Raw genomic sequence first — 20,292 nt, forward strand, 5'->3', positions numbered from 1 at the left:
TCGTTTGTCGATTGTGCGCAATAAAACGCGGTATCAGTTTTTTTTATCAATTTCGTTCGTCGATTGAAAAAAAAAAAAAACATAACCTCTACTCAACATGAGCCACGCGATGCAGCTTGAAAAGCTTAACGGCGAAAATTATTCCACGTGGGTATTACAGATGAAAAGTTGCTTGATTACCCAAGATTTGTGGAAGCCAGTGGTTACAGAGTGTCCAGCATCGGGTCAGGAACGAGATCGGTGGTTGTCGGACGATGAGAAAGCGCTGGCCACAATTACTTTATGTGTGAGACCATCAGAATTACTGAATATCAAAGATTGCAAAACAGCGAAAGATGCATGGACGGCATTAAGCGAGCTATATAACGCGTGTGGACCTGCGAGGAAGGTCAATCTCTTCAAAAGACTAGTCAGATTCAAGTTTCACAGCAGTGAAAAGTTTGCGCCTCAAATAAATGAATTCTGCTCAATAGCAGAAAACTTGCGCGAGATTGCAGTTACGGTTCCCAGTGACTTGCTCTCAATTTTGCTTTTATGCAGCTTACCGGACGACTTGGAGAGTTTCGTCATCGCAATCGAAAGCAGAGACAAATTGCCAACATTGGATAACCTAAAAAGTAAAATACTCGAAGAAGAGCAAAGACGTGGTGACAAATACGAACCAAACAGCGAGAAAGTTCTAGCGATGAACTCAAAGAATGGTGTAAGAGGAAATAAAAAACCGCAATACTCGCAGCAACAACAACAACGATCACGAGGAGCCGATAAGCAAAATAACAAAGTCAAGTGCTACGAGTGTGGAAGAAGGGGCCACATACGTGCTGAATGCAGAAGGCGCAAAGATCAACCTGCTCCAGTTGCACTAAGTGTAGTAAATTTGCAGAGCAAAACGGATCAAAAAGTGTGGATATTGGACAGTGGTGCTTCGTCCCATATGTGCCCACATAAGTCATTCTTCAATATGTTAAGCAAACACTCGCAAAAAGTGTACTTAGCAACGGGTGAAGAAGTGAGTGCGACGGGGATAGGTACCATAAAGTTAAAGTCAAGTTTCACAGAATTGATTTTAAATAAAGTGTTGTACATTCCGGACTTACAAGCAAACATTATATCATTGAGCAAAGTGATAAAAATGGAAATAAAGTGTATTTTAATTAAATGAAAACAGAAGTAAAAAGCAAAGACAATAGAACGGTTTTCGCGGCTAAAGAAGACAACGGTGTGTTTTATACCTATTTAGAAAAACCAAATAGTAACAACAACAAAGAGCAGCTAATGACAATGAAAGAGAGCGAATTAAAATTATGGCACCAACGGTTCGGTCATTTAAATTGCACGGACTTACTGAATCTGTCAAAAAGGGAAATGGTCCGTGGATTGGAATTTCGATCAGAAATTATATCCGAAAATATAAACTGTAATACGTGCGCGTTATGTAAAATAAGTCGTAAACCATTTCCAAATTATTCCAGTGTCAGCAGCTCGAAATTGCTAGAAATCATACACAGTGATATATGTGGCCCAATGCGTGTGCCTTCACAAGGTGGTGCAAAATATTTTATCACTTTCATCGATGATTTCTCTCGCTACGTTTACGTCGATTTTTTAAAGAGAAAATCAGATGCATTCAATGCATTTAAAACATTTTTAAATCAAGTTGAAAGGCAGACGGGTAACAAAATCAAAAAATTGAGAAGTGATAACGGTTTAGAATATGTGAACTCTAATTTTAAAAATTTTTTGGATAGCAACGGAATCGTACACGAAACAACCGTCAGCTACACTCCACAGCAGAATGGTACTGCCGAAAGGTCAAATCGGACGTTGGTGGAGATGGCAAGATGCTTGCTAGAGATGTCAACCCTTCCTCAGTATTTATGGGCCGAAGCAGTAAATACCGCCGCATACATACGAAACCGTTCGTGCACAAAAATACTAAAACATAAAACGCCATTTGAATGTTGGGTCGGTAAAAAGCCTAGTGTAAAACATTTTAAGGTATTTGGTTGTGAGGCCGTTGTGCTTGATAAGAGAAACAAAAAATCTAAATTTGAACCAAAAGGTGTAAAAATGGTGTTCGTTGGATACGCGTCTAACACAAAAGGCTATAGACTTTTTGACTTAAAAGAAAGAAAAATCGTAATTGCAAGAGATGTTTTATTTTTTGAAGAAACTTTCGATAAAACTGAAAACGAGTACAAAATAGAAACAGAACGAAAAGAAGGAGAACAGTATGAAATAGATTTCGGGATGAAAGAAGAAAATAAAAGTGGCGAAGAAGCAAAAGAAACGGAACTCGAAGACAATTTTTTAAGTGCGAGTAGTGACGATAATGATCATGACTATGATGACATAGAAACAATTGCAAATCGAGTGGTGGCGCGAAAAGAGCAAAATCGGTCAATTTCGGGAAGGTTCGGTGAATCGAAAAGAGTCATGGGACATAAAAACCGTTATTTACACGCAGTAGTTGAGAAACCCAATTCGGTTAAAGAAGCACACGAATCGCCACAAAATCGGGAATGGAAAAATGCAATGCAGACTGAGTATAACACGCTTACGAAAAACAACACATGGAGCCTAGTAACCTGCCCAGAAAACAAGAACGTCATTGGATCGAAGTGGGTATTTACTACGAAACATAACGCTGATGGCACTATTGATCGGTATAAAGCTCGTTTGGTGGCGCAGGGCTGCACACAAGTGGCCGGCATTGATTACACAGACACATTCGCCCCGGTGGTAAGGCACTCTACTATACGTCTCATTTTGTCGCTGGCAGTGCAGTGTAAGCTACTAGTCAACCACGTCGATGTTGTTTCGGCGTACCTTAATGGCGATCTGGAGGAAGAGGTGTATATGAGGCAACCAGAAGGCTTCATAGACAAAAATTTTCCTAAAAAGGTGTGCAAGCTCAACAAATCATTGTACGGGCTGAAGCAGGCTGGGCGAAATTGGAACACGAAGGTCAACTCTATCCTATGCGAAATCGGTTTCAAAAGATGCAAGGTCGACAACTGCGTATTCACTTTGATGACAGACAAGGAGATTAACATAATTTCAGTATATGTCGATGACATTATACTAGCATGTTCGTCGGCGGAAACATTACAACATATCATTAAAAAGCTTCAGTCACACGTCGAGGCAGTCGACAAAGGCCCTCTTAGATACTATTTGGGGATGGAGATCTGTCGTGATGGACAGCGCGGTTCTATATCTATATGCCAACTTAGATACGTGACGGAAATGTTAAAAAAATGGAACATGGATGAATGCAAAGGAGCGTCAACGCCATTCGCTAGCGGCACCGTTCTGGATAAATGCTTAGATCCAGACTGTTTGGGCTATGAAACTAAAAACTATCAATCGCTTGTTGGTGGTTTGACATACTTGGCTACCGTTTCGAGACCAGACATCGCTTACACCGTATCCAAACTAGCTCAATTCCATGGACATCCACATAGAGAGCATATGTTGGCAGCAAAAAGAGTACTTAGATACCTGAAATCTAAGCCTCAGGGTACGTTAACTTTTCTACCTAACAGCCATAGTCTTATTTGCTTTACAGATGCTGATTGGGCTTCTGATAGTACGGATAGAAAATCGTACAGTGGATTCGCTTTGTTCCTAGGCGAAAACCTGATTGCGTGGGAATCCAAGAAACAAAAGGTGGTTTCACTTAGTACTATGGAGGCGGAGTACATCGCGATGTGTTCCGGAGCAAAAGAAGTTACATTTCATAGAAGTCTGCTGCAGGAGATGGGTTTTAATGAATACACTAAGAAGCCAACAACAATCATGTGCGACAACCAGAGTGCGCAATTCTTAGTAAAAAATCCAATTGTGCATCAGCGAAGCAAGCACATCGACATTCGCTACCATTACCTTCGAGACAAATATCATGGAAATGAATTAAATATTGAATATGTCCCGTCAGAAGAGAATGTAGCGGATATACTTACGAAGAATCTTCCCAAAGACCGGCACGAATACCTAACTGGCGCTATGAAGCTGAAATTTTGAATATTTTTCTTTGAATTTTTTTTGTTGTATCGAGCTGATTAAATTTTTTCGTTGTATTTTTTTTTGAATTGTTTAATGTATTGTAAGAAAAATTTTGAAGTGTTATTTTTTTTTTTGTTCATACAATACTGTAAAGCAATTGGGTTGAGGCGGAGTTTGTAAAAATCTGGCAACTACACACATTTGACAACCCACTTGCTATCTACCATTTTGAATTTAATACTTATTATAGCTAACGAGATTGATTGAATAAAGACAAGCTAACACAGTTTATCGACCTAATAATTTTGGAACTTCCTTCCTTACAAAACATTACAAAAATTCTTTTGCGAAAATTGGAATACGTGTAAACTAAACCTTACAAAACCATAGTGGACTGTTCACTATTTTTAACGCCCTGAGATATAGTGCCTATAGACCATAACGCCAACGCCTGTCCCTAGCGACATGAAGCACTACAGCTTAAATTAATGAGAAAGACACATCCTCTGATCCACTCGGGGTTGAATTTGAATTTGAGGAAGTCGAGCCAAGGAGCACCAGGAGATTTGGTGGCTCCTAAAACACTCAGGCTAAAAAGCCCATTGTATTTAAAGCTCTGGAAAGGGGGTAGATAGTCAAGGAGGGAGGGAGAAAAGTATCAGAGAAAGAGATAGGAAATAATAGAGACAGAGATGGAGATAGTTAGTCCTGTGAGAATTTTCCAGATTCTTTGGCGAATCTGTAAATATCCTCCAGTTTTAGAGAACGAATATTACTCATTCCCATGACATCGGAACCCAATACCCGTAGTCGCGCTCTAGCAAAGGCAGGACACTCACAGAGAAAGTGCTCAGTGCTATCCGCCTCCTCCAAGCAGGACAGGCATACCGGGTCCTCGATGATTCCAATGGTGGTCATATGCTGACCCCATGGGTTGTGTCCTGTAATGATGCCGACCATCAACCGAATGTCTTTCCTTCTAAGTTTTAGTAGAAAGTTTGACAGTTTTCTGTTCGGACTTGTCACAAAACACTTTGCAGTTCTGCAGCGTTCTAGACCGGACCATCGCTCTTTATGTAGATTGCCTACATAATCGTTGATCCAATTCTTGATTCCTGCGAGACTGATTCCGATTATTGGCTCTGGCCCCTGTGGGGGCACCGCTGATCCACGGTTGGCCAATTCGTCGGCAACTCGGGGCACTACTTCTTACAACAACAACAAATGTTACCTACCTATACGTGCCTTTTACCAAGATCCGTTAAAGATCGCTGTATACTCAAATAAAGTAAAATAAAATTGACCAAAAAAACCCCCAAAACGTTACAAGTACGGAAGATGAAATTTGGTCCAGATCGAACTTTATATACCCGCGCAAATTTCAATAAAATCAAATTTGAGCTGACTGTTAATTTTTGCAATCAAACAAAGTCATAGATAATGAGAGTCATAGCATGTAAAATCAAAAGGACGGACGGAAATTTAGTATTAACATATAAAAATGCGGGCGTGGTTTTAACCGAACTCAAGAAATGTTTAAATCGAATCTAACTGAGTTTGTGCGAGGTTTATTGAATGGTTTTTGAGATATACGCATATTTTAATATTTTATGAAATTTTCTTGAATCTAGTAAAGCAAATAGAGTGAGATTTTTCGACGCATATACGAGGCGTTTAAATTAATCTCGGGAAAAGTCTCTGAGACTCGGTAAATTTTACTGTCGTTGTTTAATAATTTATTTCTTATAATTTATATTCATTATTTCTGCTTTCTCTTAATTCTATTTTTATACAAATTTCTTTTTACCCAAATTTTTTGGGAACGTATCTGTCGTGTAAAAAAAGAATTAGGTGTACTTCTTCTTTTTAGAAAACTGCTCTTCCATCGTATTTATTTTTTTTGGGTTCATCATTTATAACAAATTTTACTAACTTTGCTTCGTTTACAACAGAGATCCCACGTATTTTTTTTTTTTTTTTTTTTTTAATTACGTTATCGTGTGTACGAACGGGCGGACTGCTTTAGCTGAATCGACTCCTTTCATCACTCTCAGCATTTTTGGTATACTTGTATATGTCCATATCTCGATTATTTTATGCTTTCACATACAGCCGTTAACAAAATTATAATACTCTGACACAAATGCACGAGGGTATAAATATATGTATATGCCGACAGGAAGTGCCTCACATTAGTTGACCGGCGCCAAAAGCAAATGGCACAAAACGGCAAAAGTATTAAGCGCATAATCTGGCTTCATACTTAGTTGCCCCATGAAATGTGGTTTTCGCACTAATTTTTCCACTAAAATTAACCGAACAATAAAAGCTATTTTCGAAAAGTAAAGGTCTATGGGTTGGTGCGTGACTACCATTCGGAATTCAGAGAGAACGTAGGTTCGAATCTCGATGAAAGACCAGAAATGAAGAAAAAGTTTTTTCTATGGCAATGGCAAACCTCCGAGTGTCAGTTGCGGCCAACATTTGAAAGAGAATTTAAAAAAAATAAATGTCGTGATAAAATAATAAAGATTGCCCAATCAATTTGAATTTGTGTTGTTTTATTTCAAATTAAATTCTGATACCTCTAAATTGATCCTCTTTTATTTGAACATTGGGGAACATTTTTTAAAATGTTCATCAAATCTTGCTAAATATTCAACTATGTGGCGTTTGGAGCCACTTGAACTAACAATGAAAAATGGATTAAACCGACTTTCCATTTGCGAAACACGGCTAAATTGGTAGCAAAGGCAGTCACCTGGATTTATATCCGCTCAAGAACTGTCATTCCTGCAGCATTCCCCGTACAGGTATGGGAAATGTTTATGGTGCTGCAATACTAATTGTCTTGCCAAATGCATGTTACTGATTTCGGCGGTCAATATTTGATGATTTGATGGAATATGCAATTCAAAAGTTTTTACAAATCTTACGAACTTACTTCCTAATTAATTAAAAAAAAAAAAAATTGAATTTTAATATACAAAACCTCGGATTGAAGCTTTTTTAGACCAATCGAAGCGAATGCACCATTTTTGAAGCCAATGTACCACCGTTGGCAACCATGACTGCATTAAAAATAGTCGCATACCATATGATGCCGAGCAACTCATTAATGTGCCAATCGTTATCACTGGCATGTTTGTATGTATGCATATATACATACATAAGTGTGCGATATTTATAAATACATCCATATAACTCATAAATACCTATGTTCCGTTGTTGATTCAACGTTGGCAAACATGAATGAAAGTGCTGTGTGCGTGCCTATACTTACTGAACGCAAACAATTCTTGCTTTGTGCAACTTAATTAAAAATCGTTAACATAGCTTGATTTGCATAAATTGACAAACAAAAACGGCCAGCATGAAATGGCATAATTTACAGCAGCACTGATTTCAAAAGTAACAGCATAAGAACTGCACATAAGAATAGTTTTATTAAAATACATATGAATTGGTGACAGGTAAAAAACACTTACGTTATAGTTCAGGTCGAATTCATACAAAGAGAGTTCGCTCTCGCAGCTGATTTGTGTTGTTTTTCTTGCGGTTTACTGGTTGAAATATCAAAGTGCCCTGCTTTGTTTACATTCACATTCTCATTTTTGACAATCCAACTTCCAAATTGCAAAAACCACATACATGTATGTAAGTGTAGTTGTTGCGCTAGCGAACCGACCTTCTATGAGTTCACTCTGGTGTAGTCGAAAGGTTTTACAAGCTCAGCTAGAAAATTGGGGATTGAGATATCAGGTTATGACGCACAGTTATAGTATGTACATTGTACATACATACATACATAATTATGTAAGTCCATATGTATGCATTAACGCATGTTTGTGCTTTATGTATGCTTAACATATAAATATGTGCGTATGTATTTGTTAATGATAGCCATAAAACACACAATGATGAAAGTAGTGAATACCATTTAACGGGTGCATGAACTTGACTTTCAGACATTTTCACTTTACTTGCCATCAGTCAGCCTGCGAAAGCACCGCGAGTGTTCTTGTCTGCAATGCCCCACTTCTACACTTGCATTTACATACAAATAACATTGCGCTGAGTTCAATATATTTTTGGCAAAACAGCAAAGCACAAAAGAACATATGGCTGCGCGCATTCACACACATATACTCACTCACACACACAATGCAAATAAATTTGTTCACGCACTTAGAACAATAAAGCAGCAATCAAATGCAGCAAATTTTTTAAAACCCAAATTTATTGTACGTTGATCTCAAAATGTACTTCTTCGTTTGGCTGCCAGAGGATTAGTCCGTAGGCGGTAAGGGTCTGGAGTGCTGGAGAGCTGGAGAGCTGGCGTTGACGCAATTGTGTGACAAAGCAAAGCATAAACAAACTAGAAAGCGTATAAAATGAGTGTTTGATAAACGCGCTTCCAAATAAGTTCTTTGTCTCGTTCGAATGGTTTGTTATCAAATACAAATAAGTGATAAAAGCCAAGTAGGAGAACATTGCATAAAAATTGAAAAAAATGCATAAGTGTTTTTGCGATAAGTATCTCAAAGTATGCACAGGATTATTAAAATAATATTCGCGTAACATTCGCTAGAGGAGAGGAGTATTGCAACGAAGAAGCCTATATTATGAGTGGAAAATTTTTTAAAGAACCTAACCGTTATTAATTTAAAATGCATAGCTAATAGTAACTGTAACTGTAATCAGTAATGAACATCATCGCCATTGACTGTCAATCAACGTTCTACAATGTTGAACAAAAAAATTTAACTATTTTATAATAAGACAATAAAATACCACCAATATAGAGCCAGATCGCTCTGGTAGGGCCGAACCGACTGTTGCGAGAACGCAGTCTTCATTGTCGAAGATGCTTGCCCGGAAGTTGTGGACACAATTTCAACTGCTCCTTTTTCATAGCAGTTGCTCCACGTGAGATATAAATCGATGTTGTTTCGGCGTACCTTAATGGCGATCTGGAGGAAGAGGTGTATATGAGGCAACCAGAAGGCTTCATAGACAAAAATTTTCCTAAAAAGGTGTGCAAGCTCAACAAATCATTGTACGGGCTGAAGCAGGCTGGGCGAAATTGGAACACGAAGGTCAACTCTATCCTATGCGAAATCGGTTTCAAAAGATGCAAGGTCGACAACTGCGTATTCACTTTGATGACAGACAAGGAGATTAACATAATTTCAGTATATGTCGATGACATTATACTAGCATGTTCGTCGGCGGAAACATTACAACATATCATTAAAAAGCTTCAGTCACACGTCGAGGCAGTCGACAAAGGCCCTCTTAGATACTATTTGGGGATGGAGATCTGTCGTGATGGACAGCGCGGTTCTATATCTATATGCCAACTTAGATACGTGACGGAAATGTTAAAAAAATGGAACATGGATGAATGCAAAGGAGCGTCAACGCCATTCGCTAGCGGCACCGTTCTGGATAAATGCTTAGATCCAGACTGTTTGGGCTATGAAACTAAAAACTATCAATCGCTTGTTGGTGGTTTGACATACTTGGCTACCGTTTCGAGACCAGACATCGCTTACACCGTATCCAAACTAGCTCAATTCCATGGACATCCACATAGAGAGCATATGTTGGCAGCAAAAAGAGTACTTAGATACCTGAAATCTAAGCCTCAGGGTACGTTAACTTTTCTACCTAACAGCCATAGTCTTATTTGCTTTACAGATGCTGATTGGGCTTCTGATAGTACGGATAGAAAATCGTACAGTGGATTCGCTTTGTTCCTAGGCGAAAACCTGATTGCGTGGGAATCCAAGAAACAAAAGGTGGTTTCACTTAGTACTATGGAGGCGGAGTACATCGCGATGTGTTCCGGAGCAAAAGAAGTTACATTTCATAGAAGTCTGCTGCAGGAGATGGGTTTTAATGAATACACTAAGAAGCCAACAACAATCATGTGCGACAACCAGAGTGCGCAATTCTTAGTAAAAAATCCAATTGTGCATCAGCGAAGCAAGCACATCGACATTCGCTACCATTACCTTCGAGACAAATATCATGGAAATGAATTAAATATTGAATATGTCCCGTCAGAAGAGAATGTAGCGGATATACTTACGAAGAATCTTCCCAAAGACCGGCACGAATACCTAACTGGCGCTATGAAGCTGAAATTTTGAATATTTTTCTTTGAATTTTTTTTGTTGTATCGAGCTGATTAAATTTTTTCGTTGTATTTTTTTTTGAATTGTTTAATGTATTGTAAGAAAAATTTTGAAGTGTTATTTTTTTTTTTGTTCATACAATACTGTAAAGCAATTGGGTTGAGGCGGAGTTTGTAAAAATCTGGCAACTACACACATTTGACAACCCACTTGCTATCTACCATTTTGAATTTAATACTTATTATAGCTAACGAGATTGATTGAATAAAGACAAGCTAACACAGTTTATCGACCTAATAATTTTGGAACTTCCTTCCTTACAAAACATTACAAAAATTCTTTTGCGAAAATTGGAATACGTGTAAACTAAACCTTACAAAACCATAGTGGACTGTTCACTATTTTTAACGCCCTGAGATATAGTGCCTATAGACCATAACGCCAACGCCTGTCCCTAGCGACATGAAGCACTACAGCTTAAATTAATGAGAAAGACACATCCTCTGATCCACTCGGGGTTGAATTTGAATTTGAGGAAGTCGAGCCAAGGAGCACCAGGAGATTTGGTGGCTCCTAAAACACTCAGGCTAAAAAGCCCATTGTATTTAAAGCTCTGGAAAGGGGGTAGATAGTCAAGGAGGGAGGGAGAAAAGTATCAGAGAAAGAGATAGGAAATAATAGAGACAGAGATGGAGATAGTTAGTCCTGTGAGAATTTTCCAGATTCTTTGGCGAATCTGTAAATATCCTCCAGTTTTAGAGAACGAATATTACTCATTCCCATGACATCGGAACCCAATACCCGTAGTCGCGCTCTAGCAAAGGCAGGACACTCACAGAGAAAGTGCTCAGTGCTATCCGCCTCCTCCAAGCAGGACAGGCATACCGGGTCCTCGATGATTCCAATGGTGGTCATATGCTGACCCCATGGGTTGTGTCCTGTAATGATGCCGACCATCAACCGAATGTCTTTCCTTCTAAGTTTTAGTAGAAAGTTTGACAGTTTTCTGTTCGGACTTGTCACAAAACACTTTGCAGTTCTGCAGCGTTCTAGACCGGACCATCGCTCTTTATGTAGATTGCCTACATAATCGTTGATCCAATTCTTGATTCCTGCGGGACTGATTCCGATTATTGGCTCTGGCCCCTGTGGGGGCACCGCTGATCCACGGTTGGCCAATTCGTCGGCAACTCGGGGCACTACTTCTTACAACAACAACAAATGTTACCTACCTATACGTGCCTTTTACCAAGATCCGTTAAAGATCGCTGTATACTCAAATAAAGTAAAATAAAATTGACCAAAAAAACCCCCAAAACGTTACAAGTACGGAAGATGAAATTTGGTCCAGATCGAACTTTATATACCCGCGCAAATTTCAATAAAATCAAATTTGAGCTGACTGTTAATTTTTGCAATCAAACAAAGTCATAGATAATGAGAGTCATAGCATGTAAAATCAAAAGGACGGACGGAAATTTAGTATTAACATATAAAAATGCGGGCGTGGTTTTAACCGAACTCAAGAAATGTTTAAATCGAATCTAACTGAGTTTGTGCGAGGTTTATTGAATGGTTTTTGAGATATACGCATATTTTAATATTTTATGAAATTTTCTTGAATCTAGTAAAGCAAATAGAGTGAGATTTTTCGACGCATATACGAGGCGTTTAAATTAATCTCGGGAAAAGTCTCTGAGACTCGGTAAATTTTACTGTCGTTGTTTAATAATTTATTTCTTATAATTTATATTCATTATTTCTGCTTTCTCTTAATTCTATTTTTATACAAATTTCTTTTTACCCAAATTTTTTGGGAACGTATCTGTCGTGTAAAAAAAGAATTAGGTGTACTTCTTCTTTTTAGAAAACTGCTCTTCCATCGTATTTATTTTTTTTGGGTTCATCATTTATAACAAATTTTACTAACTTTGCTTCGTTTACAACAGAGATCCCACGTATTTTTTTTTTTTTTTTTTTTTAATTACGTTATCGTGTGTACGAACGGGCGGACTGCTTTAGCTGAATCGACTCCTTTCATCACTCTCAGCATTTTTGGTATACTTGTATATGTCCATATCTCGATTATTTTATGCTTTCACATACAGCCGTTAACAAAATTATAATACTCTGACACAAATGCACGAGGGTATAAATATATGTATATGCCGACAGGAAGTGCCTCACATTAGTTGACCGGCGCCAAAAGCAAATGGCACAAAACGGCAAAAGTATTAAGCGCATAATCTGGCTTCATACTTAGTTGCCCCATGAAATGTGGTTTTCGCACTAATTTTTCCACTAAAATTAACCGAACAATAAAAGCTATTTTCGAAAAGTAAAGGTCTATGGGTTGGTGCGTGACTACCATTCGGAATTCAGAGAGAACGTAGGTTCGAATCTCGATGAAAGACCAGAAATGAAGAAAAAGTTTTTTCTATGGCAATGGCAAACCTCCGAGTGTCAGTTGCGGCCAACATTTGAAAGAGAATTTAAAAAAAATAAATGTCGTGATAAAATAATAAAGATTGCCCAATCAATTTGAATTTGTGTTGTTTTATTTCAAATTAAATTCTGATACCTCTAAATTGATCCTCTTTTATTTGAACATTGGGGAACATTTTTTAAAATGTTCATCAAATCTTGCTAAATATTCAACTATGTGGCGTTTGGAGCCACTTGAACTAACAATGAAAAATGGATTAAACCGACTTTCCATTTGCGAAACACGGCTAAATTGGTAGCAAAGGCAGTCACCTGGATTTATATCCGCTCAAGAACTGTCATTCCTGCAGCATTCCCCGTACAGGTATGGGAAATGTTTATGGTGCTGCAATACTAATTGTCTTGCCAAATGCATGTTACTGATTTCGGCGGTCAATATTTGATGATTTGATGGAATATGCAATTCAAAAGTTTTTACAAATCTTACGAACTTACTTCCTAATTAATTAAAAAAAAAAAAAATTGAATTTTAATATACAAAACCTCGGATTGAAGCTTTTTTAGACCAATCGAAGCGAATGCACCATTTTTGAAGCCAATGTACCACCGTTGGCAACCATGACTGCATTAAAAATAGTCGCATACCATATGATGCCGAGCAACTCATTAATGTGCCAATCGTTATCACTGGCATGTTTGTATGTATGCATATATACATACATAAGTGTGCGATATTTATAAATACATCCATATAACTCATAAATACCTATGTTCCGTTGTTGATTCAACGTTGGCAAACATGAATGAAAGTGCTGTGTGCGTGCCTATACTTACTGAACGCAAACAATTCTTGCTTTGTGCAACTTAATTAAAAATCGTTAACATAGCTTGATTTGCATAAATTGACAAACAAAAACGGCCAGCATGAAATGGCATAATTTACAGCAGCACTGATTTCAAAAGTAACAGCATAAGAACTGCACATAAGAATAGTTTTATTAAAATACATATGAATTGGTGACAGGTAAAAAACACTTACGTTATAGTTCAGGTCGAATTCATACAAAGAGAGTTCGCTCTCGCAGCTGATTTGTGTTGTTTTTCTTGCGGTTTACTGGTTGAAATATCAAAGTGCCCTGCTTTGTTTACATTCACATTCTCATTTTTGACAATCCAACTTCCAAATTGCAAAAACCACATACATGTATGTAAGTGTTGTTGTTGCGCTAGCGAACCGACCTTCTATGAGTTCACTCTGGTGTAGTCGAAAGGTTTTACAAGCTCAGCTAGAAAATTGGGGATTGAGATATCAGGTTATGACGCACAGTTATAGTATGTACATTGTACATACATACATACATAATTATGTAAGTCCATATGTATGCATTAACGCATGTTTGTGCTTTATGTATGCTTAACATATAAATATGTGCGTATGTATTTGTTAATGATAGCCATAAAACACACAATGATGAAAGTAGTGAATACCATTTAACGGGTGCATGAACTTGACTTTCAGACATTTTCACTTTACTTGCCATCAGTCAGCCTGCGAAAGCACCGCGAGTGTTCTTGTCTGCAATGCCCCACTTCTACACTTGCATTTACATACAAATAACATTGCGCTGAGTTCAATATATTTTTGGCAAAACAGCAAAGCACAAAAGAACATATGGCTGCGCGCATTCACACACATATACTCACTCACACACACAATGCAAATAAATTTGTTCACGCACTTAGAACAATAAAGCAGCAATCAAATGCAGCAAATTTTTTAAAACCCAAATTTATTGTACGTTGATCTCAAAATGTACTTCTTCGTTTGGCTGCCAGAGGATTAGTCAGTAGGCGGTAAGGGTCTGGAGTGCTGGAGAGCTGGAGAGCTGGCGTTGACGCAATTGTGTGACAAAGCAAAGCATAAACAAACTAGAAAGCGTATAAAATGAGTGTTTGATAAACGCGCTTCCAAATAAGTTCTTTGTCTCGTTCGAATGGTTTGTTATCAAATACAAATAAATGATAAAAGCCAAGTAGGAGAACATTGCATAAAAATTGAAAAAAATGCATAAGTGTTTTTGCGATAAGTATCTCAAAGTATGCACAGGATTATTAAAATAATATTCGCGTAACATTCGCTAGAGGAGAGGAGTATTGCAACGAAGAAGCCTATATTATGAGTGGAAAATTTTTTAAAGAACCTAACCGTTATTAATTTAAAATGCATAGCTAATAGTAACTGTAACTGTAATCAGTAATGAACATCATCGCCATTGACTGTCAATCAACGTTCTACAATGTTGAACAAAAAAATTTAACTATTTTATAATAAGACAATAAAATACCACCAATATAGAGCCAGATCGCTCTGGTAGGGCCGAACCGACTGTTGCGAGAACGCAGTCTTCATTGTCGAAGATGCTTGCCCGGAAGTTGTGGACACAATTTCAACTGCTCCTTTTTCATAGCAGTTGCTCCACGTGAGATATAAATTCGAAGGGGAAGCTACTCTCTTTGGTAATCCAGCCGTTAAAAAAAGATAATTACCACCAGTAAGGCAGTACCTACTCAACCAATTTATTGAATGAAGTTTTTCGGGGCTCGCAGGTCTTCAAAGTCACATATCTTCCATACGGTAAATAAGCTAATATGTCTCTGTCTGATTTTACTTCATTATTAATATCATGAAACTATCTACTATCTAGTTAAATTTAATTTATAATTCTAATTCTCTCAAAAAACACCCACCAAATACATATTTCCATTATAAAGCCAAAACGGCAATTGGCTAAAAAGTAAATACGAAAAAAAAGAAAATTAATTAGCAGCGGGGAGACTTCCCAAATAGAACTAAGCGAAGGCCGAGTTGCTGGTGGTGGGACTGAAACAACCTGTGAACTTTTTTCCACAAATGCAATTAGTTTTGCTTCATATTGATAGCTCAATCACAAATATTACACGCTCTTAATACCGGTCAGAGATGAGCGACAACGGATAACCAACTTATTTAGCAGAGGTTCGCCTTAAGTTAGGTTAGGTAGTGCTGGCTGATCTGTAAAAAGATCTCACTTAGATCCCTTGAGTCCATTGTGTTGTCAGTGTTATTATATTATATATATCTGGAGTCGAATATACCATTTTATATAATTCATAATGCCCGCCTTCGCGAGTTTAAACAAGCCGGTCAGCCTTTTGTCAGCAATATCCTTCAAGGATGAAAGATATATTGATCCTAGACACATTTGTCGAGTCCTACAAAGAACAGGGCAGTGGTAAAGTAAGTTTTCTAAAGTACCCCTCAGCATTCGCTTTGTTGCATGTGTTGCACGCCTCGCTCTGGACTAATCCCATTTTGGCTACGTGGTGCGGGTTGAGGCAGTGTCACATCAGTAATCCAACCAATATTTTGCAGTATTTTCTAGAGAGTGATAAAATAATGTTTGCAGTTTTGACATTCCTTAGCATAATTTGGCACTTTTGTACGAGGTTGAGTGTTCCCATATCGACTGCGTTTCCAGAGCTAGTTACTCATTTAGTTCCATTTTCAGAAAGGAGAGTAATAGGTATACATACATATGTCTGACGTGCTCAATTTCGGCAAGCAAATATCTGTCTTAGCGAGCTCATTATCTCTCTCTCATTTGCTCCTGGTATCCAGTAAATAGCGACCTGCCCATTTCCGCACAGTTTACGCATTTTGAATCTTCATTGTTGAATGTATTCCTCGTTAGTACAAGGAGTTATGTATAATTGCTTTAATAGCCGTATGGATATCAATGAAAATGTTTGTCCGAGTATTAAGAGCAGTTAATTCCAGAGCTAATTCAGTAATTTGGGAGTCTGAACGACTTTTTGGAGACCAAATTGCGGACAAAAGAACGCCGCTACTACTTCCATCATTTTGAACCCATCTATAAAGAAATTGTATGGATCACATTGGCATTCTAGATCTTTCTGCCCTTTATTTTGCTCTATAATGACGTCAAGCTCTTTGCCAAATTTAACTCGTGGAATAACGTAGTCTGACCTTGCCTTAAATGCCCAACCGAATTGATAAGCGCAAAAATTAAGCAAAACTAAAACAAATTAAGGAATTTAGTAAGCTTTTTGGTTTTCTTTCGCAAACCCAAAAATTTATGTAAGTATAGTAGTCATATTGAATTGTTTGTGTATAACAAAGTATTATCTGAAACTACAAGCTTCATTAAAAAAATGTAAAATAGATACATAGGTCAAGAGAAATCTGTCAAACATATGAGAGTCTCCCAACAGTCGGTTCTAAGTAGCCGGAACGACTCAGTTCTATATCTGGCCAAAGACCGTCTCTCCAGCAGCATTACCCAAACATTCATGAGGAATTGGGCGACTGATAAATTCAAAGAGAATGTTTATGCTGTTACAACAACTACAGACTGGCCGATAAATGACCAGGTAGATAAGCTACGCATAGCCCATATGTGGCAATGAGTTCACTTAAGCATTATGGTGCTTACTAATAACTCATTTGTATAGAGTAACAGCAACAAAAGTAAAAGTTTGTTTGCTTCATTGTGTGATATAATAAATTGGGAGAAATAGGTTTTCAGTCCAAATAATTGGCAAACCACAATTATACACACAAGCATGTACATAACCTCTTTTAGATTACGTTTTGTGTTATTGTTGTTAATTAATTTGTTGAAAGATCTTCATTGTTTCCAACAACAAATTGATTGCTTACGAAGTTGCGAAATAACTGTTTCTTATTGTTATAATCAAAACACTTTCGGTGCAATTTAGTGGCGAGTGATTTTGCAATAATCAAAGCAAAGCAATAGCGCAGTAGTTGTGAAAGAAAACGCACTGCCGAAGTTAAGCTTAATGGGTATGAGAGTTTCTGCGAGCGCAATTGTGAAACCAGGCAAAACACACTGAGTAGTCAGTGCGTACAGAAAACCTATATAAACACCTACTAAATACATATTTTTTAAACATTAAGATATTAATGTTGCTTTTGTAGAAAAATAATAATGCTGAGAGAATGCACTCACTCAGAGCACGGTGTAAAAAATGCAGCTAATAAAAAAATATTAATTTACGCGCGTAAGCATATCCATCATAAAATTATAGAAATTATAGCACAACTAAAGAATTTTGTACCCTATATTCCTCTCAACGTACGCAGATTTACAATGTGCACAAGTGAAATATTTCGATTTGGAGAAAATGTAGTAAAGAGAAAAACTAAAATGAAGCAGAATAGGTAAATAACAGCTTCCGGCTGACTGCAATAAACTACCATGAGCATGAATTTGATGAGCGGAGAGGTACTGCGTCAGCTAACGTATTTGAGCGCCCATGGCAGCTTGAATTGCTAATTACACCGCTGAAGCAGCTCAGTTAGGTAAAGTCAAAACTTAGTAGTAGTAGTGAAATTTAAGGTGATGTTACTAGATACCGACATTATTTCAATATTCTGCTGAAGATGTTTTACCTATGCTGTGCTCTATTCAAATTGCCGCATTAATGGTTAATAAACTCAATTATGGCAAGAACAAATGGAAAAGAGGAATTTGAAAATAGCAGTAGTTTTATAGAAGAGCAAGCAAATTAAATAGGATTTTGCTTTACGAGCGGGATAACAAAAGAATTCAAAAACAAATTACACAGAATAGAAAATAGCATAGGGAAGAAACAAACACACAAAAGTAAAATCAAAAATTACTATACAAAACTAAAAAATTCAAATTAAAAAGATAAATTCGGTTCAACCGAAGTTTTAAAACACTTCACTCGTATTGCAATAAATACTACATTTTTGAGTACCCAATTACCAGCACCCAGTTACTTTAACGTGAAATAAAAGCATCCAGATACTACGTGTGGGTGTTTCCATAAACATTAGTATTAATAGATACTTTAGGCTCACCTGAGCCTCAATGAACGCGTAGACTATAGCTTGCTTGCAGTCTCACTAACGATTTAATTTTTTGTGAACACTAAATTGTAGTTGTCAAAGTTGTCGTATCTCTGTTTGCCCCTAGTAGTTCAGGTTCAGCTGAACAATGTCACGAGACACCGCCTGATAGGCAACCTGGCTACTTGCCCGAATTACTGCTGACAGTTTTGCTTGGTTTGTTTTTGAAGATGTTGTTTTTGTTGGGCGTATTCTGCTGCTGATAAACGCAAAACCAGACACGGGGGAATTCGTTCCTACGCCACTTCTGGAGCTGCAGTTGTGGAATATACAACGCAGACTAAATAGACCAGGGAGTAACACGCACCGTAGTACAGAAGCGACAACGATGACTACGTGGGTGTGCAAATCGTGGCGATTTTGTTCTATAATTGCAATTTCAATAATGCTGTGAATTGCATCCAATAGTTTTCAGTAGTAATTACAGGCTTGTTAGTTCTTCTAGTTATCCGTTTTACCACATTGTTTCTTTCTGGTAGTCATAAATGCTTATTCACCTTTTCACAATTTTCACTTCTCACTTTTCTTTCTGTATATTTTTTTAAGATGAAATATATCGGAATTTCGTTTGCTACTAATTAATAACCAATTTTTTTTTATAGTTGCCTAGGTACGCTTAGAATTTTAACGAAATAATACTGCCTCAAATTTTGAGACGAACAAGTACTGAATGAATGAGTAGGTCGACTTCCATCTATGACAAGTAGAAATTTAAGAATGGATATGGAAGGATGGCACAAAGCGCAATACGATGACAACTGATGACGTTTTTAGTTTCCCTTTTCGGTGTTTCGCTCTTTCGCCGTTCGTTTTGCTGCTGAATTGCAGCGGTAATTGTTCTCTTTCGCTTGTTTTCTTTATTAAATTTGCAAATAGCCAATTCTTTATGTTTCTATACAAACTCACTTACGTATTTAAGCATTTGTTTGGTTAGAATTAATTATAAAACCTATCAAAAAATTGTACAATTCCCTAATAGAAATTTAGAACATAAGAGATGATGATTATCTTTGCTGCCGTTCACCTTTGCTACTAGTTCGTATATCGCAATACTTGGTATTTTTTTTTTTTTTTTTATGTTTTGCCTTAATGTTTTGCGTTTCCAAATTAATAAGATTTCTAAGCTTTTGCACCGATTTAAAAGTATACTTGTATAATATTTAGGATTAAAAATTTCAGTAATTTCTAATAAATGAAATTTCGCAGTCTCAATAAAAATATACAACCAAAAACAAGAGCTAATTTCACTTGACGCAAACGTTGCACTTCACAAATTCACTGAGGCATGCACAGGGTTGTATTTACAGGATGCACTGACATATTAGGTCCGTTCTTTTACTTTTCTGACCAAAATCAGCTACAGAATGATCCACAAGGAATTCATCAATGCCGTCATAATCAGAAAATGGAAAGATCAAGAGATCCATTATTTACGCCACTATAGCTTTCACAACTGCGTCACTTTATTCCACATTAAAATTAAATTATTTTTACTTTTTGCTTATTATTCAATTTGGTAAAAGTGTAATCTCTAAATTACTTTCCAGTCTGGCAGCACAGTGGAGTTCGCTGAGGGCGCCATCTACCAAGTAATAGTACCAACAGGTTTTAACCCTTAAATTTACTTCGGTTTAGCAATTAAATATAATTGGAAAACTTTCTTTAGTACAACTGTATGTGTGCGTTGAAAATGAAAATTTAATCCTCGAATTCTTCTTCCCATAAAAAGTTAAGTATAAT

General features: G+C 37.2%; 2 protein-coding genes across 12 annotated transcripts in view; one reads left to right on the top strand and one right to left on the bottom strand.

The window, feature by feature from the left end:
* LOC128861510 (epsin-1) overlaps window positions 1–19,846 on the bottom strand; it is a 58,583-nt gene extending 38,737 nt beyond the window's left edge. For 3 of the 11 annotated variants that reach the window (XM_054099689.1, XM_054099693.1, XM_054099692.1), the window contains exon 1: window positions 18,505–19,246. The gene's annotated coding sequence lies outside the window, so the exon portion shown is untranslated. The other 8 variants (XM_054099690.1, XM_054099685.1, XM_054099683.1 and 5 more) reach the window with 7 other exon arrangements.
* On the top strand, window positions 9,408–10,166 carry LOC128861765 (uncharacterized). The gene has a single exon (XM_054100148.1). It carries the CDS (start codon window positions 9,408–9,410, stop codon window positions 10,164–10,166), a length of 759 nt encoding a protein of 252 aa, XP_053956123.1.
* Window positions 19,847–20,292: the final 446 nt, after the last annotated feature.

The sequence above is a fragment of the Anastrepha ludens genome, chromosome 4 (genome assembly GCF_028408465.1).
Source record: "Anastrepha ludens isolate Willacy chromosome 4, idAnaLude1.1, whole genome shotgun sequence".
In the NCBI taxonomy this organism is placed as follows: domain Eukaryota; kingdom Metazoa; phylum Arthropoda; class Insecta; order Diptera; family Tephritidae; genus Anastrepha; species Anastrepha ludens.